At 38.5% G+C, this 25,972-nt stretch overlaps 1 protein-coding gene across 3 annotated transcripts in view; it reads left to right on the top strand.

Annotated features, from left to right (window-relative positions):
• LOC115217147 (1-phosphatidylinositol 4,5-bisphosphate phosphodiesterase classes I and II-like) overlaps window positions 1-25,972 on the top strand; it is a 127,571-nt gene that overhangs the window by 72,396 nt on the left and 29,203 nt on the right. For all 3 annotated transcript variants that reach the window (XM_036507256.1, XM_036507254.1, XM_036507255.1), the window contains exons 9-22: window positions 2,584-2,747; window positions 4,506-4,511; window positions 6,802-6,948; window positions 7,611-7,762; window positions 10,484-10,563; window positions 11,268-11,352; window positions 13,341-13,419; window positions 14,361-14,434; window positions 16,275-16,371; window positions 18,331-18,415; window positions 19,351-19,423; window positions 22,124-22,175; window positions 23,803-23,957; window positions 24,553-24,717. In XM_036507256.1, the coding sequence (XP_036363149.1) occupies window positions 2,584-2,747; window positions 4,506-4,511; window positions 6,802-6,948; window positions 7,611-7,762; window positions 10,484-10,563; window positions 11,268-11,352; window positions 13,341-13,419; window positions 14,361-14,434; window positions 16,275-16,371; window positions 18,331-18,415; window positions 19,351-19,423; window positions 22,124-22,175; window positions 23,803-23,957; window positions 24,553-24,717 (1,414 nt within the window). The remainder of the gene's footprint in view (window positions 1-2,583; window positions 2,748-4,505; window positions 4,512-6,801; window positions 6,949-7,610; window positions 7,763-10,483; window positions 10,564-11,267; window positions 11,353-13,340; window positions 13,420-14,360; window positions 14,435-16,274; window positions 16,372-18,330; window positions 18,416-19,350; window positions 19,424-22,123; window positions 22,176-23,802; window positions 23,958-24,552; window positions 24,718-25,972) is intronic.

The following is a 25,972-nucleotide window of genomic DNA, read 5'->3' as shown; positions in this document are numbered from 1 at the left end:
GTATTTAAGCATATAGGTGCAGGAGTAGCTGTGTGGTAAGTAGCTTGCTAACCAACCACATGGTGCCGGGTTCAGTCCCACTGCGTGGCATCTTGGGCAAGTGTCTTCTGCTATAGCCCCGGGCCGACCAATGCCTTGTGAGTGGATTTGGTAGACGGAAACTGAAAGAAGCCTGTCGTATATATGTATATATATATATAAGTGTGTGTGTATATGTTTGTGTGTCTGTGTTTGTCCCCCTAGCATTGCTTGACAACCGATGCTGGTGTGTTTACGTCCCCGTCACTTAGCGGTTCGGCAAAAGAGACCAATAGATTAAGTACTGGGCTTACAAAGAATAAGTCCCGGGGTCGATTTGCTCGATTAAAGGTGGTGCTCCAGCATGGCCACAGTCAAATGACTGAAACAAGTAAAAGAGAAAAGAGAATATTGTTGAAAGCAGTCTAGCAGCACATTACAAAAGCAGAAAACATTGCTGTATAAAAGCAAGCATACAAAAGGAAAGCATACAAAGTACAATAATAATAATACTAGCAATAAAATAATGATGCATGAGTACGGAAAATATCATTAAGGCTTTAGCGTAGGTAGAAATACTTATCGTAAGCTAGGTTAGTGAGCGTCTGGGAGAAGATTAGCCTACGGGAGGGTCTTGACTTCGCATATTAGACGCAGGGCGATTTTTTGAGCCATATTTTTTGGAAAAAAGTGCGTCCTATATGCCGTCAAATACGGTAATTCTTTGTGTTCTTTTTTAATTTTTCCCCCTTTTTTTCTGTCAGTTAATTGGAGATCAGGTGGGAAATTTGGAGGTGTGATGGGCCTGAAAGGTTGTCCTCAGTAAACAAACTTATGCAATGTATGATATACATGTATATGATGTGGTATCAAAGGGTTCCTGGGCTAGTTGTGTTTAATAAAAAAATTACTTATTTACCTAAGTTTTAGCATTATCTCCTTTGAAATAGTCTCCTTGCACAGCAATACACCGGTTCCAGCATTCCTGCCACTTTTAGAATCTGGCCTGGTAGTTGTTTTCCATAAGTGAGTCAAAGACCTTCTGCAATTCACTCTGGATGGTGTGAAAACGGTGACCTTTGAGCTGACTTTATCAACCAAGTACCTGATGCACAAAAGCGATAGTGATGCCAGCGCCGCCTCGACTGGCTTCCATGCCAGTGGCACGTAAAATGCACCAATCCGACCGTGGCCGTTGCCAGCCTCGCCTGGCACCTGTGCGGGTGGCACGTAAAAAGCACCCACTACACTCACGGAGTGATTGGCGTTAGGAAGGGCATCCAGCTGTAGAAACATTGCCAGATAAGACTGGAGCCTGGTGCAGCCTTCTGGCTTCCCAGATCCCCGGTCGAACCGTCCAACCCATGCTAGCATGGAGAACGGACGTTAAACGATGATGATGATGATGATGATGATGATGATACAGGAAAAGCAGTAAAATGTGACAACTAATGCATACTTTGTGAAGATAACACCGAAGATATCACCCACATCATAAGCAGTTGTCCAAATATGTTATCACGGTATTATCTACCAATGAGACATGATGTTGTAGCTTGGACACTCTGAATTGAAATCCGTTGGAAGGATAACCTCGAGGACAAAGAAATAAGAACCCACAGTATGGTAGAAGTCATAGCCACTCATAATAAAAAGGAGTACGGGTGGAATGTCCCAGTGAAGACGTTAATAAAATGTAAGCACAACAGACCTGATATAATGATTGGGGATGGAGAAGAGAAACTGTGTACAGTTGTGGAAATTAGCTGCCCAATGGATATTAGCATAAAGCTGAAGATCAGTGAAAGAGAGAGCACCTATGCTGAACTATTGAGAAATCTGCAGTTACTCTATCCAGATTGCAAGTTCAGATTATATCTGTAATTACTGGGACCCTGGAATATGTAACACACTGCCTAAATACCAATCTTGAGAAATTAAGCTTCTCAAAACCAGGAAGGAGAAAGCTAATTTGAAGATTACAGATCCAATCCATCACTGGAACTGTAAAAATCTGTAAAACTTTCCAGAAGTTTATCATTTAAATATATATGAGCTTGTCTATATATGCAACTATATGCATGAGAATACATACATAAAGCAAAACGTACAAATCTGCACACATACATACATACATATATGCAAACAAAAATACCCTGTTGTTGATGTTGAAATTCCAATGAAGGAGCCTTGAATCTAGTTTAGAAACTGGCTCTTTCTCTATTACCAAGAAATCTTCAATTAAAACTGAACAATGACATCCATCCATCCATCCATGTATGTATGTATGTATGTATGTATGTATGTATGTATGTATGTATGTATGTATGTATGTATGTATGTATGTATGTATGTACATACATATATACATACATACACACATACACACATACACACACATACACACATACATACATACATACATACATACATACATACATACATACATACATACATACATACATACATACGTACATACGTACGTATGTACATACATACATACATACATACATACATACATACATACATACATTCACTGAATTTAAATTTAAATTATCATTTCAGATCCCAGAACAAAGGCAACATCAATACCGAGATGTTCAGAGACTTCCTCAACGAAATGCAGAGACATCCAAGCTTACACAAGACCCTTTTCCCTCTTTACACAGATGCTCAATGTCTGAGTTTGATTGCAGAATATGAATCTGCTGTCAACAAGAAAGGAAAAAGTGTGTAATATCAAATAGATTCTTCTTTCATTGATATCCCATGACTAAATTTTTGTAATGAATAACCATATAGCATGCATCTTACTCTGTTGTATTGAATCATATTGTTTCAAATTAATCAACTTTTATATGTATATCTTCAATCTCTATATATTCTGAATTTAATAATTTGCTATTTTCTTTTTTTATTATTATCATTCCTTTACTACTCAAATTAGGAAGAGCCCCATTTCACTTCTGATTACTCCCTATTCACTTAATTTCCCATGCTAGCATAGGTTGGACGGTTCAACTGGGGTCTGGGAAGCCAGGAGAATGCACCAGGCTCCAGTCTGATCTGGCAGTGTTTCTACAGCTGGATGTCCTTCCTAACGCCAACCACTCTGTAAGTACCCACTACACTCATGGAGTGGTTGGCGTTAGGAAGGGCATCAAGCTGTAGAAACACTGCCAGATCAGACTAGAGCCTGGTGCAGCCTCCTGGCTTCCCAGACCCCGATCGAACTGTCCAACCCATGCTAGCATGGAAAGCGGACGTTAAACGATGATGATGATGATGATGATATATAATACTTATATTAATTAAAAAATCATGCATTATGTCATAGTTCGAGACTTTGATGATGTGATTGTATATTTTTAGAATGACATCTCAGGGTAGGTGTGAGAGGCTGGATCTGTCCAGTTTCAACATAAAACAGATGGAATATTTGATATGGCCTGTTTTAATACTAATGAGTCAAATTCCTTAATTTCAGTTTTGCTGTTCTTGTTAAGCCCTGTGGGGCAACCCTGACTGAGCAAACTTTGGCTCAAAGTTGCTCCAGCCTTGACCATCCCATCTATATAGAGGGCTACATTATTCAAGGTTGTAGTGCAGCCTATTTCAGTACCTTGCTGATTTGATGCTGACTTATTTGACTTCAGAAGTTTTAATGATTTTCCTGCTTTCTTCTCTTTCTTCTTTTCTCTTCCTTCCTTCTTTCCTTTCTTTCTTTCTTTCTTTCTTTCTTTCTTTCTTTCTTTCTTTCCTCTCACTCTCCCCTCTCTCTCCTCCCTCTCTGTTTATGTGTGTAAGCATCTAATAATGTATGTTTGCATTTTGTCCAATCTTTGTCTCTCTCTCTCTCTCTCTCTCTCTCTCTGTTACTCTCTCTAGCTGTATGTGAATATTTCTGTGCACATGTGTGTGTGTGTGTGTGTGTTTGCCTTCAGTGCCAAAAAGTACTGTTGCCAAAACAGGTCGAATATTTAGTCGGCTATGCTGAATCGTTAGCATCTAGACAGCAGTTCCCAATTGTCTCATTCCAATTATTTAATGTGTCCTTTCATTATCTACCAGATGCGTGTGCACACACACACACAACACCACACACACACACACGGACACAGACACACACATATATGTACACACACAATAAATACAGAAACCAGAAACCAGCCTTGAGAAGAACCTTTGATCCTTTAATTATATATATATATATATATATATATATATATATATATATATATATATATATATATATAATATATATAATTTCTTTGGATTTTTTTGACATACAATATACAATAAAGATTCTGTTTACTCCCATCCTCTAAGTTATATTTCTTTTATAAATCTCATTAATATCTTGACGTGACCAATTCCATCACATCTGCATCAAATTCAGAATCCACCTTGCTAATATATGAACATTTTTCTTCTTTCATTTCATATATATATGATGTCAAATGATTTATCTACTGAAATGCTTACAGAAAAAGGTAAGTCACCTTCAAAGTCATTACATATATATGTATATATATATATATATATATATATATATATATATATATATAATACAAAAATGGGACAAAAACGCAAAACATCCAGACAGTTAGGTGATACAAAAAAGGGACAACAAAACATCCAGACAGACGATACAAAGAAAAAAGGACGGGTCATTCAGAGTTTTCTTTCCTCAGTCGAGTTCCAGATTATCTTTGCAATTTTGGCTGGTTATACTCAAGATTGCTCCAATCTGGCCAGCCCCAAGGAAAAACTAAGCTAAGAGCACTAGATTCCTTGGAAGAAAGCAGTGAATGTATATGAAAACAAAGACAGAAAAAAACCGGAGAAATGGTACACAAATGCAAATAACAGGACATTAACAACGGGTGTCTTTTGACTAAGGATGAATTAAATTAAGCTGGTGCGCATCCTATTTTAAAATACTTATAAATTATTTATCAATTGTAATTTTTTTCTCAAATTCTTTGTGCTTGTTTTTTGAAGTATGAGAATTTATTCTTTAATTGTACTGCTCTTGTCATTCACAAATGATTGAATGCTCACTTCCCCCAGGAGATGGAAGGGTCGCTGTGGCCCGCATGAGTGGCCAGCCAGAAATCCCAACTTAACAACCTATGACTTCTTTCTTTGGGGTTGGTTAAAAGACTTTGGAAGAACTTGAAGGGCGAATACAATAAGTTATGTCTTCTATCCCCACAAGAGTTTCTGGTGAAACCAGTTGATGCAATTCCTGGCTGACTCAAGAAGCTGGTGGTGACATCTGGAGCCCAAATCAAATTTTAAATAAAACCTCATACTAGAAGCTTTCCTTTCAATTCCATTTGTTTGTAAAAATTACAATTAATAAATAATTTATAAGTATTTTAAAATAGGGAGTTACTTATGTATATATATATATATATATATATATACACACATATAAAATTCAGTAGCAAATTTAAAGCAGTGCTAGTGTTGTAAACATTATCAACTGCACATACTCAATGTATGTGTATCGTTTGTTGGTTCTCTGCTGTTTAGCACTTGGGGAGTATAACTCCAAACTTACAGGGAAAAATTCAATTTAGTATAAAATCAAATTTCACAATATAAATATATAATATATATATAAATTAAAGAAAAACCACTATTATGTAATTCAAACAATGATAGACATAAACCATACCATATAGAAAAAATAAAATACATTATAAAACATATAACTAGGCCACAAAAAGTATTAATTTTTTTGTACTTTTTGTGATCTAGTTATATGTTTTATAATATATTTTATTTTTTTCTATATGATATGGTTTATGTCTATCATTGTTTGAATTACATAATAGTGGTTTTACTCTAATATATATATAAGACATATATAATATATAAATAGAAACAAACAAACATTTGGTTTTTTATAAGCAACTAGCAGTATCGCCTGGCGTTGCTCGGGTTTGTAAGGGAAATAACTATACAGCATTTTTAGAGAGTTATAGCCAAAAAATAGCAAAAAAATGCATTAAAAATGGAAAAAATATGATGGTAAATTTTTTAAAAATCGTTGACTCATCGTAGATATTTTTAGAGAGTTACTTCCCTTTAAAAAAATATGCATGAAAATGGAAAAAAATGATGGTAAATTAATTTTTAAAATCGTAGACTCATCGTAGACGTGCGCTAATACCCAGAAGGGCTCGATATGAATCACGACTATAAGATACCCGGTTTTGATTAAACTGCACCGCAAAATGTGGGAGTAGTTAGGAATCTAAATCGTAGGAGACAGACACTCACACAACTTCACTTTTATATATAAAGATGAAATGTGTATTGTATGATACAAATAAGATGATATTTTTTCGAACATAGAATTGCCTTTAGAACAGCATGAATACTGGGTAAATTGTTCTTACAAAGTGGAAAACTTTGTTAACAAATTGCCATAGGTCTCGAACCCATATCGCTCAAGACTCCAGCTGAGTGCTTTACCATTAAGCTAAACTGCTCCTTCAGAAATTCATCCACAAATTTAGATGTTAAATGTGTGTGTATGTGAGAGGAAAAGAAGCTATAGGATGTTGCACAAGTATTCATGGACTCAGCTCTTAGGACAGTGCTTCTTATAGTAGAATTAGCCGTAAGCTACTGAAGGTGATTATGTAACACCTGTTCTTTCATCATCCATTGACATGCATACATCTTCAACTCCCTTCATATCCACCCATCCAAATCTTTTCCAGCCATGTTTCTCTCTACTTTTTTCTATTGTCTACTTATACACAGGTCAGCTGACAAAAGAAGGATTGCTGTATTTCCTTATGTGTGAAGAAAATAATCTTACCCCAATGCATCGGTTGGATCTGGGGGCCAACATGAAGCTGCCCCTTGCGGCTTACTACATCAATTCTTCCCACAACACCTACTTGACAGGTAAGGCCTGACCAATTATCTTATATTACATGTACCAGGTGAGGGGCTGACAAAGGGTGATAGTTTGTGATAAATTAATGGTGATAATCAGAGTGATGGGGGTCGATGGGGAATAATGAAGGGATGGCATTTTTTTTTGAAGGAGAGATTTTTGTGTGGACACATGCAAAAGAGGATGAGGGTGGGCGTTAATGTGAACAGTCTGCAGTAATCATCACCATCACCCTTGTGATCACTACCCTCCTCCTCTTCCTCCTCCTCATCATCATCGTTATCATCATCATCATCATCATCATCATTGTCATCATCGTTATCATCATCATCATCATCGTCATCATCGTCATCATCGTTATCATCATCATCATTATTGTCATCGTTATCATCATCATCATCATCATCATCATCATCATTGTTGCTACTGCTACCATTACTATTTTGTGAGACATTATTATTATTATCATTATTTGCCTGTTGCTATGTTCTGGGTTCAAATTCCACCGGGGTTGCCTTTACCTTACATCCTCTTGGGGGTCGATAATTTAAGCACCAGTGAAACACAGGGATCGATGTAATTGACTAGTCCCCTCCCCACAAATTTCAGGCCTTGTGCTTTTAGTAGAAAGGATTATAATTATTATTAAGGTATAATTTCCATATTTTAGGGCACCAGTTGACTGGAAAGTCTTCAGTGGAAATATACCGTCAAGTTTTGCTTACCGGATGTCGTTGTCTGGAATTGGATTGTTGGGATGGAAAAGATGGAGAACCAATCATCACTCACGGCTTCACAATGTGTACTGAAGTAGCTTTCAGGGCAAGTATCACATGATCATTATCCAAAATAAACTTAGTGAAACAAACATTGATACAACACAAGATATGTACGTGTGTATGTGTGTGTGTGTAGTAGTAGTAGGCACCTGTTAGTCTTGAGAGACCATGGATTTGTGCCTAATATACATACATGAATACATACATACATACATACATACATACATACATACATACATACATACACACACACATGCATATGTATCTCTCTCTCTCATATATATATTTGAAAGTCTATGAGGATTACTTAATACACTTTTTGAAGTAAAGGTGATTTAAAAAAAAAAAAATCTTTTTAAAAAAAATGTTTTGAAATCTTTTTTGAGGAATTTACAAATCTTTTTTGGGAAGAAGTTTTTTTCTATTGTGTGAGTGCTTTCGTTAAACCTTTTCAAACACACACACATATACAAAAACCAAAATGAAAAAATCCAATGTTGAAAGGGTCTTTCTTAGATTATTCAATAGTCATAAGGATCTCGTTCAATTGTATGGCTAGTGTTAAAAAGATATTAGGGAAATCTCCAAAGCCCTGCACAGAGGCAGGATATTTATGCTGGGTTAGCTGTGAGTGCTCAGTGAATGGTTGATGCAACACAGGGGTTGTAGTGCAAAAAGCAGAGGTGATGATGTCTAACAACAGTCACAACAGCGATAACAGCAACAGCAAAGGGATGCATACACAGAAATATGTTGGAGCAACGAAGGGCCCTTTCAAGGCCAAGCTAAATAACTTCAGGTCCTCTTTTATGATCCAAGAGAGTCACAACATTTATATATATAATATATATATATATATATATATATATATATATATAAAATGATTAAAAGAAGAAGGAATGCCATAGAATATTAATTGGAAGTTGTTTGGAACAACCTTGACCATGCTGCTATGAAAGCAGGTAGTGCAAAATCTCCTCAGCTCAGAGGACAATAATCCTAAAAAATTCACACAGTCTGGATGCTTTGAACTCAAAAAAAGAAATATTTAGTCACTGCCCTCATCACAGAAAATTCATTTTGGAAATGTGATTTTCCCCCTTTGCAGACTAGAGAATGGAGAAACCTCATAGACACAGTTGATTTCCTTTGACCATAGCTGGAATTGTACAAGGATAGGTAACTCTTGTTTCCCACTCAAAAAGAAATTTTGCTCCTTTTTTTTTACCACCAAACTGACCAAGACTGTATATTTATCTCCAGCCATAAAAAGACTAAGTGCTTCTGGCCAGCAGGTCTAATGAATTATCTACATTAGTAGACATGAAACCAATAGCAACTTTTTGACCAGTAGTATATCATAACCAGGAATATACAAGTATATATATGGATATAAAGTTTGTTCTCCATCACTGCTTGACAACCAATGCTGGTGTGTTTACATCACTATAACTTAGTGGTTCAGCAAAAGTACCAGACTTTAAAAAAATATATAATAATAATAAAAACTGGGGTCAATTCATTTGCTATTCTGGGCCATGAGTTTGGTGTTAATCAATCTGCCATTTGTTCCATTAATAAAGTGTGGAGGCGCAATGGCCCAGTGGTTAGGGCAGCGGACTCGTGGTCATAGGATCGCGGTTTCGATTCCCAGACCGGGCATTGTGAGTGTTTATTGAGCGAAAACACATAAAGCTCCACGAGGCTCCGGCAGGGATGGTGGTGATCCCTGCTGTACTCTTTCACCACAACTCTCTCTCACTCTTACTTCCTGTTTCTGTTGTACCTGTATTTCAAAGGGCCAGCCTTGTCACTCTCTGTGTCACGCTGAATATCTCCGAGAACTACGTTAAGGGTACACGTGTCTGTGGAGTGCTCAGCCACTTACACGTTAATTTCACGAGCAGGCTGTTCCGTTGATTCGGATCAACCGGAACCCTCGTCGTCGGAACCGACGGAGTGCTTCCACACCATTAATAAAGTGCATACTGTTTAATTAAAAGGAAATGTTAATTTTTTTTTACATGTCTACAATATTTTATAATCAAACTTTAATATTTGGCACTCTTAAGGCGCTGACTTAGCAGACTTGTTAGCATATTGGGCAAGATGCTTAGCAGTATTTTACATTCCAGGTTCAAATTCTACCAAGATCAGCTTTGCCTTTCATCCTTTTGGGATCGATAAAATTAGTACCAGTTGAGCCCTCGGGTCAATGTAATCAACTTACTTACCCACCGAAATTATAGGCCTTGTTCCAAAATTTGAAACCAATATTTAGCACTCTTGTTATTTAAATATTTTCAGGCACGTGGCTTAGTGGTTAGGGTGTCAGCACCATGATCATAAGATTGTGGTTTCGATTCCTGGACCGGGCGACGTGTTGCGTTCTTGAGCAAAACACTTCATTTCACGTTGCTCGAATCCACTCAGCTGGCAAAAATGAGTAGCGCTGCGATGGACTGGCGTCCTGTCCAGCTAGGGAACACATACGCCATAGAAACCGGGAAACCGGGCCCATGAACCTGGCTAGGCTTTAAAAGGGTGCTCAAATGGTGGTGCATCAGCATGGCCACAGCTCTGAGCTGAAACTAGAGAGAAAAAAAAACATGTCAAAGATACAGAATAAATTATTTTCTCAAATTATGAAAATGTACCATTGATGGTGCATTTGGTGGTTGTGTGAAGTTTGCGATGAACCACTAGTGGTACATGTGGCAGTTAACGTGTTAAATATCACTTTTTTTGTTTTGTTATTGTACAGGATGTTGTTGAAGCCATTGCAGAGTCAGCCTTTAAAGTATCAGAGTATCCTGTGATATTGTCATTTGAAAACCATTGTTCGTAAGTTCTCAAACATTTATACCTTTCCTTCTGTCTTTCTTTCTTTCTTTATTTATTAATTTATTTATTTTTCTCTTTCTTTCTTTCTCTCTTTCTTTCTTTATTTTTCTCTTTCTTTCTTTCTTTCTTTCTTTCACCCTTTTATTCTATGTAAATTTCATCACTACCACCACCTTGATTTCTTGTTATGTTATTGTTCTATATTACTTTTGCTATTTGTTGTTATCTGTTTAGCAATATGTCTTTATTATTATTGTTGATCTCATTGTTTTACTTGATGTAAATCCTCAATCCAACCCAGACCAAGTTAATGATGATGAAATTTGCACGTACCCTTGTGCTGATGTCATGCAGAGGTTGTAAACGAGCATCACTGTCAAACAAGTGGTGTTGTTCAATCCCAGTCTTCCAAAGATAACGTGTCTGACCACGAGAAAATATTACCTTATTACTTTACCTCGAAACAGGTGAGGGTTGACAACAGCAAAGACACCCAGCCATAGAAAAAATAAATCTGCCTCAACAAATTGCACTTGACCATGCAAGTATCAAAAACTGGACATAAAATGATAATGATGATATCTTTTAATCCTTGCTATTTTCTGCATGGTCTATTTTCCTAACTACAGTTCTTGAACTATTGAATATAGCCTTAAAAACAAATAACTGTGATTTCTTAAGTGTGTTTTTTTTTTTACTTTCAGAGTAAAACAACAACAATTACTAGCAAAATATTGCTGTGAAGCATTTGGAGAGTTACTGTTGCAGAAATCTTTGGACTCATTCCCAGTAAGTATTTTGGTTTTGTTGATGCTATATATGCGTCTCTGATCACGAGCAGAAGTAGTAGGGGAGCATCATAGCCATGTGTTGTGAGGGATTCTTTGGAGTTTCAATAATTCACCTCTGGAAACATGAAAGTTTCGTTCAACATCCTTAAACAACCCTTATTCAGGGACCTGCCAGAAATAGCATCTGAATCTTCAAATCATATCCTGCTGTAATCCCAGGCTATGTCCGCTCTGATAATCTGCAGTGAATCCTGTGTGACTGTCGACATAGGTGTAGGAGTGGCTGTGTGGTAAGTAGCTTGCTTACCAACCACATGGTTCTGGGTTCAGTTCCACTGCGTAGCACCTTGGGCAAGTGTCTTCTACTATAGCCTCAGGCCGACCAAAGCCTTGTTTTGTCTTGGTATAAAAGATGGGCTACAGCAAATATTCTGCTCAATACCACAGATTTACTTGTCAGTTGTTTGACCTTAACCAGTTGAGCATGTCCCCTAGTGGCTGACTGTATGTGCATCTCCGATCACAAGCAGAAGTAGTGGGGGAGCATCATAGCTGTGTGTTGAAAGAAATCCTCTGGAAACATGTGTGGTTCGTTCAACATCCTTAAACAACCCTTATTCAGGGACCTTTTGAGCGGGATGGGTTATTCGACCAGAAGAAAATTCTAACTGGGCCCCACCTGCAAGGTCATGTGTTGTTTATCTTGATATGATATCACCATGTCGTGCACATATGGTTGTGGTGCATGTGCCTGGTGTACCCTTACCAGACGGGTAGTCATGATGGGCTTTGTATATTTTACCCCAGTGTCACTTTGATGGCATGCATTGCTCTCTCACTCAATAATAATAATAATAATAATGATAATGATAATAATAATAATACCACCACAATAATACCACCACAAACCAACTCCAGTGCTTGGAAATGATCACATCTCACTCTTCTGGAACTTCATCATTCAAATTGACAGAAAGATAAATGCAAATAGGCAAGACATCATATTGAAAGACTTCAGATAAAAATCATGCCTCCTCATTGATATGACTGTCCGAATCGATATAAACGTATCTGTCAAGACCTACCAAGATCTTGAAATAGAAATTAGCAAAATGTGGAACCTGAAGACTAAAACAATACCTGTTGTCATAGGTGCACTAGGGATGATAGCAAAAGGGGCTGATTCCTACCAAGCTCAGATACCAGGAATTCCCAAAATAGTAGAAATTCAAAAGATAGTGCTCATGGGAACTGCCCATATCCTACGTAAAATACTGTCTATGTAATCTCAAACTTATAATTTTCTTATGTTTTCTTAAACATTCTCTAGAACAATACTATGTGCAAAACCAAATATATGAAACCCTAGGCAGCATGAACTTCTAACTTGTTGTCTCTTGAGGTTTCTGGGTGAGACTTGGAGTCAGCTTGTACAAATACAGAGCAAAATTCAAACATATAATAATAATAAAAAGTCCTGAAACCTATTTGAAAATGATTCCAGGCTTACCATCCCTACAGGAAGTGCAAAAAATTGTATTAACTGGAACGGCTCATGTACTGAGAAGAGCATTATCGCTGTGAAAACAACATCCATCAATGAATTTATTTATTTATTAATTTTTAAATACATATTTTATCTGTGAATTTGCGGATGTAATCTGGGAATGCATACAATGAGCTTCTCTGCCCTAGGTGTATGGAAAACACTCGGTGAGAAACGGAAGGAAATTTGAAGAAAGAAGGAAAAAACAACAATAATAATAATAATAATCATTTCGTCTATAGGCACAAGGCCTGAAATTTGTGGGGAGGGGACTTATTTTTAGTTGGTGGTTGCAGCTTCTTTGATATTCATTGTTTGAAGCAAAATGGATAATGTTTTCTCCCAGCTCCCTAAAAACAGTCTCTTTCTCTTTCCCCACTACCCATCATCACAGAAGCTGCTCATGGTTTCATCATGTCTTCTGTGCTTGTTTTTCACAGCTTAAACCCGGTATTCAACTACCATCACCACATGACCTCAAGAAGAAGATTTTGATTAAGAATAAGAAAGTACACAAAGGTATGTATAGGGTTGCAATTTTTTATCTTTGACACCTGTTGGTTGCTTGGTAACCAACTGGAGTAGTCTTGTATTTGTAAAACCCATGGCTGGTACAAACTAATTTCGATTATACCAATGGTTGACCTAAGTTTTATTTTAGTAATACTGATAGTCGGAATAGTCTAATTATGATAAATTAATTCTACTAAGTCTTATTTTGGAGGCGCAATGGCCCAGTGGTTAGGGCAGCGGACTCGTGGTCGGAGGATCATGGTTTCGATTCCTAGACTGGGCGTCGTGTGTGTTTATTGAGCAAAAACACCTAAAGCTCCATGAGGCTCTGGCAGGGAGTGGTGGCGACCCCTGTTGTACTCTTTTGCCACAACTTTCTCTCACTCTTTCTTCCTGTTTCTTGTCCCCGACTTCCTATGCAACCACTGAGCCTGGATGTGCATTCATCCATCCGTTGATGCTCTCGGTGTCGGGGGTTGATCTGCTTTCTCTTCTGCGGGTCTTACGAATAGCAAAGGGCCACGTTTCGGACTTCTCCCACTAATGGCCTACCCAAGCTTTGTATTGGGTTAGTTACTGTTGCTTCTGTCATGTAGGGGATCATATCACAGACTCACACATGTATTGGTCTATAGTATGGAGATACCATAGGCGGCGAGCTAGCAGAAATGTTAGCACGCCAGGTGATATGCTTAGCAGTATTTCGTCTGCCGCTATGTTCTGAGTTCAAATTCCGCCAAGGTTGGCTTTGCCTTTCATCCTTTCGGGGTCAATTAAATAAGTACCAGTTACACACTGGTGTCGATATAATCGACTTAATCCGTTTGTCTGTCCTTGTTTGTCCCTTATGTGTTTAGCCCCTTGTGGGTAGTAAAAAAATAGGTATGGAGATACAGTGTGATAGTTTGACCATTTTGTATTTTCCCTTTCTTTTATCATTACTTTAGGTGGAGATGATGATGACATGGCTGGCCTAACAGATGAAGAAAAGAAGAAAATTGAGAAAGAAAAGAAAGATGCGGTAACTTGACTTTGCATTTTTATCGGTTGTTGCTTGAGTACAACTGAGGATGACTGACTTGACAGGATGTCAGTTAAAAGTGGGTTTATGATGGGAGTCAACAAAATGTCAAACAATAATTGGTGCTCACAGAGTTGACAGGATGTCAGATAAGAGTTGACAATGATTGAGCTGGAAGGATGTTAGATAACAATTGGTAATGACTAAGTTGACAGTTGATATCAACAGTCTTTAATGACAGAATTGACAGGATGTGAGACAATAGTTAGTGAAGACTGAGTTGACAGGATGTTAGATGACAATTTATGATGTCTGAGTTGACAGGGTGTCATACATTTGGTGATGACTGAGTTGACAGAACATCAGACAGTAGTTGGTGATGAGAGAGTTGACAGGACATTAGACAATAGTTGGTGATGACTGAGTTGACAAGTTATCAAACAACAGTAGGTGTTAACTGAATTGACAGGAGGTTAGACAATAGTTGGTGATGACTGAGTTGACAGGGTGTCAGACAATTGGTGTGATGACTTAGCTGATTGAATGCCAAACAATTGGTGATGACTTAGTTGACAGGTTGTCACACAACCACTTGAAGTTGTTTAGTGATTCAATTCCAGTCATCAGCTCTGGGTATTTTTATTTTCATGCTTTAATCAGACAAAGAAGGGCAGTGTGCATGATCTTTTCTAAGGTCTTTGAGACTGAAGGAGGATGAAACAGATAAAAAAAGGAACATAATTCATAATTTTAGAAGCAGGCCATCAAGGTGTGAGTTATCTTCTGATTAGAAACCTGCTATGAATGCTTCCAATGGACTGGTCTTTATTGCTAAAGTCATTCCAGAGCCAGGTGTTGTGTTAAACCAAGCAAATTCATAACTCTAGAACTGATTAAGTTTGATGGTCTTCCACAGAATTTCTTCTGACCCAGCTTTATTCAGAATGCTTGGGTTGAACCTGAGGCTATAGTAGAAGACACAAAGTGTCATGCAGGGATATCAAACAATAAACTCCATTGATTCAAAGTGGTCTTTGTAAACTTACAGCCATATCCATGTTATTGTGTATGCACTCTGTATCTTTAGGACCAAAGACATTTTCCTATCAAAAAGATCTGATTATTTGGCAGTAGATAGGTACCATGGGTAGGTAAGAGAGCTCACTGCAGCTGACAGTAATGACAACACTGTAAAATTGAAAGATGTTTCATTATCTTGTGGTACTGAGTATGATACCCCTTGAGAGTAAGGTGGCTTGGAAAGGAATATCATGGTAGACTTACCTGTCTCTGCAGTATATTAAATCTAGTGAAGCATCTATCTTGTTCCAGTCATGAGACTGTGTTCATGCTGATGATAATTATTTATTTTTTCCTTCAACCAATCTTGAAGGCACAAAAAAGCATCAAGAGTACTGTTGTTCCTCTTCTGAATAAGCCATAGACAATGTGATACTGTTAAATTAGCCACCATAAATTCGTTTTTAATTAATAAGGAGTATTTAAAAAAAATTAATAAGGGGTATTTTTAATTAACATAGGATATTTTTTTAGACTAATGATATATACTGTTAATTTCAAGTGATACAAATACTGACATTTGTCTTAGTGAATAGGGATCAATGGCTGGAAAACTGTATTAACAGTGATACTTAGAGTGGCATTTTTTTGCTGTGAACTTGAAAAATGTGAGATAAGTTTGAAGGAAAATTTTTCAACAAGTCAGCTATAATATTCCTCTTTCATTCTCTTTTTAATTTTCTTTCTTTTATTCGATTTTTTGCTGTTTTTAATTTTCATCCAAGTGAAGGTAAAAGAAATGTACTATTTCATTTAACAGGGAACTGCTGCTAAAGAAGCTGAAGCCGCTGAAGAAATGTCTGCCCTTGTCAACTATATCCAACCAGTTCATTTCACAACCTTTGACAATGCCACAAGTAAGTGTAATTTGTAGTTTTCTCAGAAAATACTTGTCCCAAGAAAAAAGCTTAATCATCTTTTCACAAGACATACCAAAAACATATAACTGATATGTATGGCATTGAATTTATCAGAGCTCAGTCATTATCTCTTATGTTGAATGCTACTTGAAATTATCCAAATATATTGTTACCAGCATCGCCTTACTGGCACTTGAGCCCCGTGCTAGTAGGGTGCTAAGAGCACCATCCAAGCGTGATCGTTGCCAGAGCAGACAACTGGCTTCCGTGCCAGTGTTACGTAAAAGGCAACATTCGAGCGTGATCTTTACCAGCATCGCCTTACTGGCACGTGTAAAAAGATTCGAGCGAGGTCGTTGCCAGTACCGCCTAACTGGCCCCTGTGCCGGTGGCATGTAAAAGCACCCACTACACTCTCGGAGTGGTTGGTGTTAGGAAGGGCATCCAGCTGTAGAAACTCTGCCAGATCAAGATTGGAGCTTTGTGCAGCCATCTGGTTCTCCAGCCCTCAGTCAAATCGTCCAACCCATGCTAGCATGGAAAGTGGACGTTAAACGACGACGACAACGACGATGATGATGATGATGATAATGGTGGTGGTGGTGGTGGTGGTGGTGGTGGTGATGATGATGATGATGATGGGAATTTAATGGCTGAAAATTTGATTAAATGTCTTGCTCCATGGAAAGAAAAGACAAAATTTATTGCATTTCCAAAGGCAGAAGCATATATGGGAAAAAAATACTAGAGTCAAAGAAATCTTGAAATATAACCACAGGGTGTAATCTGAGATTTCAAAAAGACAGGGAGAAGTTTCTGAAGAAGTACTCTATAACGCCGTTCGCCCGTGCTTCTTCTTCTTCTCGTTCTTTCGAGTTCGTGCGCCGACCGACCGGCCGCACTCGTGCTCGATACCGCTGCCGACGAGTGAGAAATCGCTTCGACCGTCCGCCTCATGCCTCGTCGAAACACACGGACACGCACATACATTTAGACAGCTGTATTATAGGTAAAGTGTCAGGTTGAGCAGGGGAGATAACTCAAAATTATTAGATCACGAAGGGAGATAAATCTTCCCAATAATTCTCAATCGGAACCCATATGACCCCTGACGACCCACATTAGATTTTGCTGTTAAAATTTATCTGCAATTAATTGGTTATGCTTCTACAGTACACAACATATTTTAGCATATCATTTTTTATACAATTCATAGTAATACTTAATTATAACGCCTTACTGGCACCGGTGCTGGTGGCATATGTAAAAGATTCGAGCGAGGTCGGTGCAAGTAGCGCCTGACTGGCCCCGTACCGGTGGCACGTAAAAGCACCCACTACACTCTCGGATTGGTTGGCATTAGGAAGGGCATCCAGCTGTAGAAACTCTGCCAGGTCAAGCTTGAAGCCTGGTGCAGCCATCTGGTTCGCCAGCCCTCAGTCAAATCATCCAACCCATGCTAGCATGGAAAGCGGACGTTAAGCGATGATGATGATGATGATGATGATGACGATGATGAAAGGGAATTTCTAAAACATTTAATGATTATTAGGGTCCAGTAGAGTAAGGCAGGAATCAAAGGGGTCCATAATGGGTATGGACAGTTGCATAAAGAAGTGCCAATCACTTAAATTGGATGGAACTTGTGAAGGAGGGAGACCCATGAAGACATGGTATGAAGTATTGAAAGCTGATCTCAAGATGTTGGACCTTACGGAGGAGATAACAAAGGATAATTGGCATTTCACTGTGCTCAAGAAGACCCACACTTTATAGCAAAAATGGTATCCTAAAAGGGTTAATAGTTAGTGTCCCAAATATTTCTCCAGCCTCACTTCAGAAAATATCTCTCATAAATTTTCTACTCAAGCGAGATCCATGTCTGTTCGTCTATCTTTTTTTTCATCTGTTTATATGTTCACCTTTTTAAATATTTATTCATTTTTCATATGACAGAGAAGAACAGAAGCTATGAGATGTCATCCATGGTAGAAACCCAAGCTTTGAACTTACTGAAAGAAGCACCAGAAGACTTTGTAGAGTATCCTTTAACATTAGAGAGAGTTTGTGCAAGGTTAGAAATGTCAGTAAGGATGATGGTGGTGGTGGTGGTGGTGAGGGCAGTGATGGTGATGGTTGGAGTGATCAAGATGATCATGATGATGATGATGATGGATAAGGAAGAGGAGGAGGAGGAGGAGGACTAATTGTCATGGTAGTGGCAGTAATAATGATGATGCTGAGGGAAAGTATGATGAGAATGATGATGAAGTGTATGGTAGTGGGAGTGAGTGATGATGATGATGATGATGATGATGAGGAGGAGGAGGAATCCACTGCTCTAACCACTAGGCCATGTGCCCCGTCTGGAACATCACCTTGAAGGGTTTTAGTCAAACAAATCAACTCCAAAACAAATTTGCTCGATCAGGACTGTTGTAGGCTTAAACAACAACAACAGCAACAACAGTGGAGGTGCAATGGCCCAGTGGTTAGGGCAGCGGACTCGCGGTTGGAGGATCGCGGTTTCAATTCCCAGACTGGGCGTTGTGTGTGTTTATTGAGCAAAAACCCACCTAAAGCTCCACGAGGCTCCGGCAGGGGGTGGTGGCGACCCCTGTTGTACTCTTTCGCCCCAACTTTGCTCTCACTCTTTCTTCCTGTTTCTTGTCCCCGACTTCCTATGCAACTGCTGAGCCTGGATGTGCATTCATCCATCCATCGATGCTCTCAGTGTCGGGGGTTGACCTGCTTTCTCTTCTGCGGGTCTTTACGAATAGCAAAGGACCACGTTTCGGACTTCTCCTACTAATGGGACAAAGACCGCTTCACTCAACAAACAAACAAACAAACAAGCAACAACAATAACAACAACACCAAATACAAAAACAGAAGCAACAAAAATCGACAACAACAACATCAATAACAACCGATCCTCTCTCAGCAATGTGCTGTTCATCCTTAACCTGCATCCAGTTACAACAAGAGACAGCTGACGAGAATCTACCCCAAGGGTACCAGAGTCGACTCTAGTAACTACGTACCACAGGTAAGTCTATCAATTCAGTCTCAACACAGGTAAGAAATGGTAAGGTCAGTAACTACATTTGTGGTAGTGGAGGTGATATTGACAGTTGTATTGATGATGCTGGTGATGGCAGTGGTGTTGGTGGTGGTGGTGATTATCATCATAATGGTGTTGGCTGTAGTGCTGATGATGATGGTCATGGCAGTGGGGACGACGGTGATGATGGTGATGGCGGTGGTGGTGGTGGTGGTGATTATCATCATAATGGGGATGGCTGTAGTGCTGATGATGGTGGTCGTAGTGGTGATGGTGGCAGTGGGGACGATGGTGATGATGGTGGTGGTGGTGGTGGTGGTAGTATTGGTTAAGGGAAAGGGGATATTTGTTACAGTGGTGATAGTGGTAGTCGTGGTGGGGTGGCAGTGGTGGGAGCGGCAGTGGTGGGAGCGGCAGTGGTGGGAGCGGCAGTGGTAGTAGTGGTCGTGGTGGTCGTGGTGGTGGTGGCAGCAGTGGTGGTGATGATGGTGGTGGTGGTGGTGATAGTTGTGGGTTTGGTGATGATGACACTAGCGGTATGTTGGCTGTGTTGGCAATAATCTTGGCAGTGTTAGTATATTAGTGGCTGTGATGGTATTGATGGTAGTGATGGTAATGATAGGGGAGGCAATGTGAAGGCATGTGGCCAAGTGGTTAGGGTATTCGTTTCACAATCATAAGATCATGAGTTCAATATCTGGCATTACATTGTGTCCTTGAGCAAGATACTTTATTTCACATTGCTCCAGTCCACTCAGCTGGCAAAAATGAGTTGTACCTGTATTTCGAAAAAGGACCAGCCTTGTCACGTTGAATCTCCCTGAGAACTATGTACATATACTCTTTTACTCTTTTACTTGTTTCAGTCTTGTGACTATGGCCATGCTGGAGCACCACCTTTAGTCGGGCAAATCAACCCCAGGACTTATTCTTTGTAAGCCTAGTACTTATTCTATTGGTCTCTTTTGCCAAACCGTTAAGTTACGGGGACATAAACACATCAACATCAGTTGTCAAGCGATGTTGTGGGGGACAAACACAGACACACAAACATATACACACACATACATATATATATATATACCAAATCCACTCACAAGGCTTTGATCGGCCTGAGGCTATAGTAGAAGACACTTGCCCAAGGTGCCATGCAGTGGGACTGAACCTGGAACCATGTGGTTCGGAAGCAACCTACTTACCACACAGCCACTCCTATGCCTAGAACATCCTTATATTGCAGAAAAATTTGTTAACAGCCAATATAAGGAAATTCTATCCTATTTATGCTATTCAGTATTATTATTATGTCTTTTGAGAGTAAAATATTTCCATATCTGTATACTTGAGTATTCAGATTTATCTGTCAAATATGATACTTATTTATTCACATTCGTTTGAATTTAATCATGCATTATCTTGTAGCTTTGAAATTTTGATGATGCGATTGTTTATTTCTAGAATAACATTAACCCTTTTGTTACTGTATTTATTTTGATATGCTCTGTGTTTCTTTCAATTACTTTAAATATAACAAAGAATTTAGTAAAATAACTTAGTTATCATTAAGCTAGTGTTAGGAACATAAATTGTGACTAAGGTTTGGTGGATGATATTAATTCAAAACTTATGAAAACAAGACATTTGTACTCAGAGCCAGAGCCGGTTTCAGCCACTTGAGAAGCTCTGTGTTTCTTTCAATTAATTTTAAATATAACAAAGAATTTAGTAAAATAACTTAGTCATCATTCAACTAGTGTTAGGAACATGAATTGCAACTAAAGTTTGGTGGAAGATATTAATTCAAAACTTATGAAAACAAGACATTTGTACTCAGAGCCAGAACCGGTTTCAGCCATTTGAGATGCTCTGTGTTTCTTTCAATTACTTTAAATATAACAAAGAATTTAGTAAAATAACTTAGTTATCATTAAGTTAGTGTTAGGAACATAAATTGTGACTAAGATTGGTGGAAGATTTTAATTCAAAACTTATGAAAACAAGACATTTGTACTCAGAGCCAGAACCGGTTTCAGCCGGGTTGGTAATGAAAGGGTTAAAGCTTAGTTGTGAGAAGCCAGAATCTTGCTGATTTGAACATAAAACAGGTAGAAATAGTTTGACCCGATATGGCCAGTTTAAATGCTAAAGGGTCAAATGTTAATGAGTTAAGGGTACATGTGCCTGTGGAGTACTCAGCCACCAGCACATTAATTTCACGAGCAAGCAGTGGAACACTTTTTGCCATCACTGATGGAGTGCCATGGAAGGAGATAATTGTGTTGTAGTGATGATGATAGTAGAGACAGCAATAGTGGCGATGGATAGGGTGGGGATCTCTAATGTACACACAGGTGTGCATGTGTATGTCATTGACATACATATCACTCGCAGGTAGCGAGCTGGCAGAAACATTAGCACATTGAGTAAAATGTCTTTGCATTCTGAGTTCAATTTCTGCCGAGGTCGACTTTGCCTTTCATCCTTCCGAGTTCGATAAATTAAGTAGCAGTTGCCTACTGGGGTCGATCTAATCGACTGGCCCCCTCCCAAAAATTTCGGGCCATGTGCCTAGAGTAGAAAAGTATATATCCCTCACTTTCATTCTCTCTCATATTCTCAGTCACTCTCTTTCTTTCTCCCCCACTTTCACTCACACTCACATTCTTTCCATCTCTCACACTCCAGATCTACTGGAACGCCGGATGTCAATTGGTGGCATTGAACTTCCAATGTTTTGGTAAGTCTTGTTTATTTATCATTATTCATTTTATTGTTTGGTTTTATTTAATCTTTTACCTATATATATATATATATACATATATATATATATATATATCTATATATATAATATATATATATATACACATATATATACATATATATATATATATATATATATATATATATATATATATAATATATATATATATATGTATATATATATATATTATATATATATATATATATATATATATATTATATATTATATATATATGCCAGACCCCTCTGGCACCTGTGCAGGTGGCACGTAAAAAACACCCACTACACTCGCGGAGTGGTTGGCGTTAGGAAGGGCATCCAGCTGTAGAAACACTGCCAGACTAGACTGGAGCCTGGGGCAGTCCCGAGCTCCCCAGACCCCGGTCGAAACCGTCCAACCCGTGCTAGCGCGGAAAACGGACGTTAAACGATGATGATGATGATGATACACATATATACATATATATTATATATATATATATATATATGTATATATGTATATATGTATATATATATATATATATATATATTATATATATATATATATATATATAATATATATATATATATATGTATGTATGTATATGGCAAATGAAAGACAGAAGATGGAATATATGAGAATTTATTAATAGCCACAACAATTGTTTCGACACATCTAGCATCGATTCCTCATGGGTGGGTCACTCAACAACTGGTTCAGGAGCATCCGGTGGTGCAGATGTATCTCGTTGGGTGATAAATAAATACAACTCATTAAAATGACTGTTCCGCAATGTAGCTTTCCGTTTTGTAGAAAGAAGAGCAGCCAGACGGAGGAAATATCTTCATTTTTATAGAAGATCAAAAATGAAAAAAAAAATCACAGACAGCAAAAAGAGAAACAAACACGCAATCCAGCGAGAAAAGTATTAAAAGCATCTGTTAACATATATGGATGTATAGATGCTCCCCTGAACCAGTTGTTGAGCGTCCCACTCATGTGTCAAAACAATCATCGTGATTAATAATAAATTCTCGTATATTCCATCTCCCATCTTTCATTTGCCGTCTTTCATTTCACTGTGAAAGTGACCGTGCTTTACTAGTAAGCTACCAGGTGTAAACCATTCATTTTATTATCCATTATGTATAATAATAATATAATAATGAAATTATTGTATACAGTGCTCAGGTGCACCACAACTTGTCAAAAGTGCGTATAAAGCATATGCAGTAATGTAGAAATGTCTGGAAAGCGAACAATGTATGAGTCAGATACATGCTTGTGTGTGTATGGAGGGGAGAAAATCAAGTGTAGTGTTGGCGAATCTCAGGAAGCATGGAAGTTTTGAAGGATGCAGTGCTCCGACAACTAACAACCGATGCCGGCAGTTTGTTCCATGCTTCAGCAACTCTTAGCGTGGAAAAATGTTTCACGCTGAGAGTTGCTGAAGCATGGAATAAACTGCCGGCATCAGTTGTTAGTTGTCGGAGCACTGCATCCTTCAAAACTTGTATGTATGTATGTATGTATGTATGTATGAATGTATATATGACCACTTACTATTTTAAAATTTATTTAATTGCACTATTATGTAATAAATCACTTTTCTGCTGTTTTCTAGATTTGGCCATGTGTGTCAATTTGGGTGTATTTGAATACAACGGATGCTCTGGATATATCGTAAAACCAGAGTTTATGAGAAAACTGGACAAGAGATTTGATCCCTTCACAGAATCTACTGTCGATGGTGTAGTTGCCGGAACAGTTGAAATCAAGGTAAGAAATTAACCGTAGAGAAGTTAACAAATTTTATTCATATATAATGTATATGTTTTTGCAAGTATAGATGGGCTGGACACGTCGCCCGGCTCATCGATAATCGGTGGACGCACACAGCTGTCGAGTGGTACTCGCGTGAGCGGAAAAGACCACCCGGAAGACCTCCACGACGGTGGAGTGACGATTTCAAGAGGACGATTGGGATCACGTGGATGAGAAAGGCGCGATCCAGAGAGGAGTGGACAGCGTGCTGTGACCAGCGGTGTCAAATGGACGCCTGACGGACTGGTCGGTCAAAGTCAAGTCAAAGTCATAATGTGTATGTCATAATGTGTATGTGTGTGGAGAGAGAGAGAGAGAGAGAGAGAGAGAGAGAGAGAGAGAGAGAAGAGAAGAGAGAGAGAGAGAGAGAAAGAGAGAGAGCAGAGAGATATAATAAATAGATAGATTGATAGATAGATGGATAGATAGACAGACAGACAGACAGACAGACAGGCAGACTGATAGATAGATAAACCAGTTATTACCAGTGTGATTGTTGTCGTGATGTCATTACTATTTTTTGTAATCGCTTCTTGTCTTCCATACACAGATCATCTCAGCCCAGTTCCTGTCTGATAAGAAGATCTCTTCCTACGTCGAGGTTGAAATGTATGGTTTACCAACTGACACAGTCAGGAAGAAGTTCAAAACGAAACCCGTAGTCAACAATGGTATGGATCCCTACTACAACGAAGAAGCTTTTGTCTTCAAAAAGGTTTGTTATGGTTTGTTAATATTGCTAACGAAGAACTGCTTCAAAATCTATAACCTTCCTATCCAGAATATAAGTTTACGTTTTACACTTTACTTTCTGATTCCCTCCTCTAAATACGAACAGCCATGGGGGCCCCTCTACAACAAGAAGCCATTCTGCTCCAATTCCCACCTTTTCTCATACCTTAACCCTCATCTTCGAGCATGAAGCTGGCCTCATCTCAGATTTCATAGCCAAACAAGGCAATATGGACCAGAAAATGAGAATCTTTGGTGAAAACACATCTAGTCATGTCTCAACAGAAGAATGGATATGAAGAGCACTGATTTAAAAGATCATGACAATCACTTACAAATATCATGCAAAGTCAAGGCAATGGAAACTGAAAAGAAGCCTGTCATACACATACACTCATATACATATACATAATATACATGCTTCCATATATATATACATATATGGAAGACCCCCCCCCTCGGTCATGAATGACCGTGGGATTGCACCTACAAAGTTACCCTCCCAAGCACAAGTCCGGGTAAGGTTGCTTATGGAAGGCCTGCAGTCGCCCATGCATACTGGCCTCCCCTCTCCACGCCACCGGTGTTATCCAAGGGAAAGGCAAAGGGGCTGATACAGCTTGGCACCTGTGATGTTGTAACTCATTTCTACAGCTGAGTTAACTGGAGCAACATGAAATAAAGTGTCTTGCTCAAGAACACAACATGCAGCCCAGTCTGGGATTCGAACTCACAACCTCACGATTACAAGCTCGACATTCTAACCACTGAGCCATGCGCCTTCACACACACACACACACACACACACACACACACATATATATATATAAAAAATCACTAGAACCACCCAGCGAACTTCCACCATGGGTCATCACAATTGCTTAAGGTAAAAATGAATTCCTCTCTCTTTCGGAAACATCAATCTTCTGTATTGACCGCTTTCCACCACTTTGATCTGTTTTTTGTATTGAATACATATCGCCACCGTGGGCCACTGCATCGAACACTTTGAACATATACTTCAAACTATATATCAACTTTACATGAACTATATATCAACTATACATGAACTCTAAGATGTCTGACTCCGTTGTGTATTATAAATGAATTTCTTGTGTTTGACGGCATGAGCTGTCTCTTTTATATATAACTTTTTTTGATAAGGTTCATTTCAGGAACTGAAACATGTTATAATGTATATATAAAAATTAAAAATTGTATAATACAGCAGCATTTTC

The sequence above is a fragment of the Octopus sinensis genome, linkage group LG11, assembly GCF_006345805.1.
Source record: "Octopus sinensis linkage group LG11, ASM634580v1, whole genome shotgun sequence".
NCBI lineage: Eukaryota > Metazoa > Mollusca > Cephalopoda > Octopoda > Octopodidae > Octopus > Octopus sinensis.
Note: the sequence above shows the minus strand (reverse complement) of the source record. Positions and strands in the feature narration are given on the sequence as shown.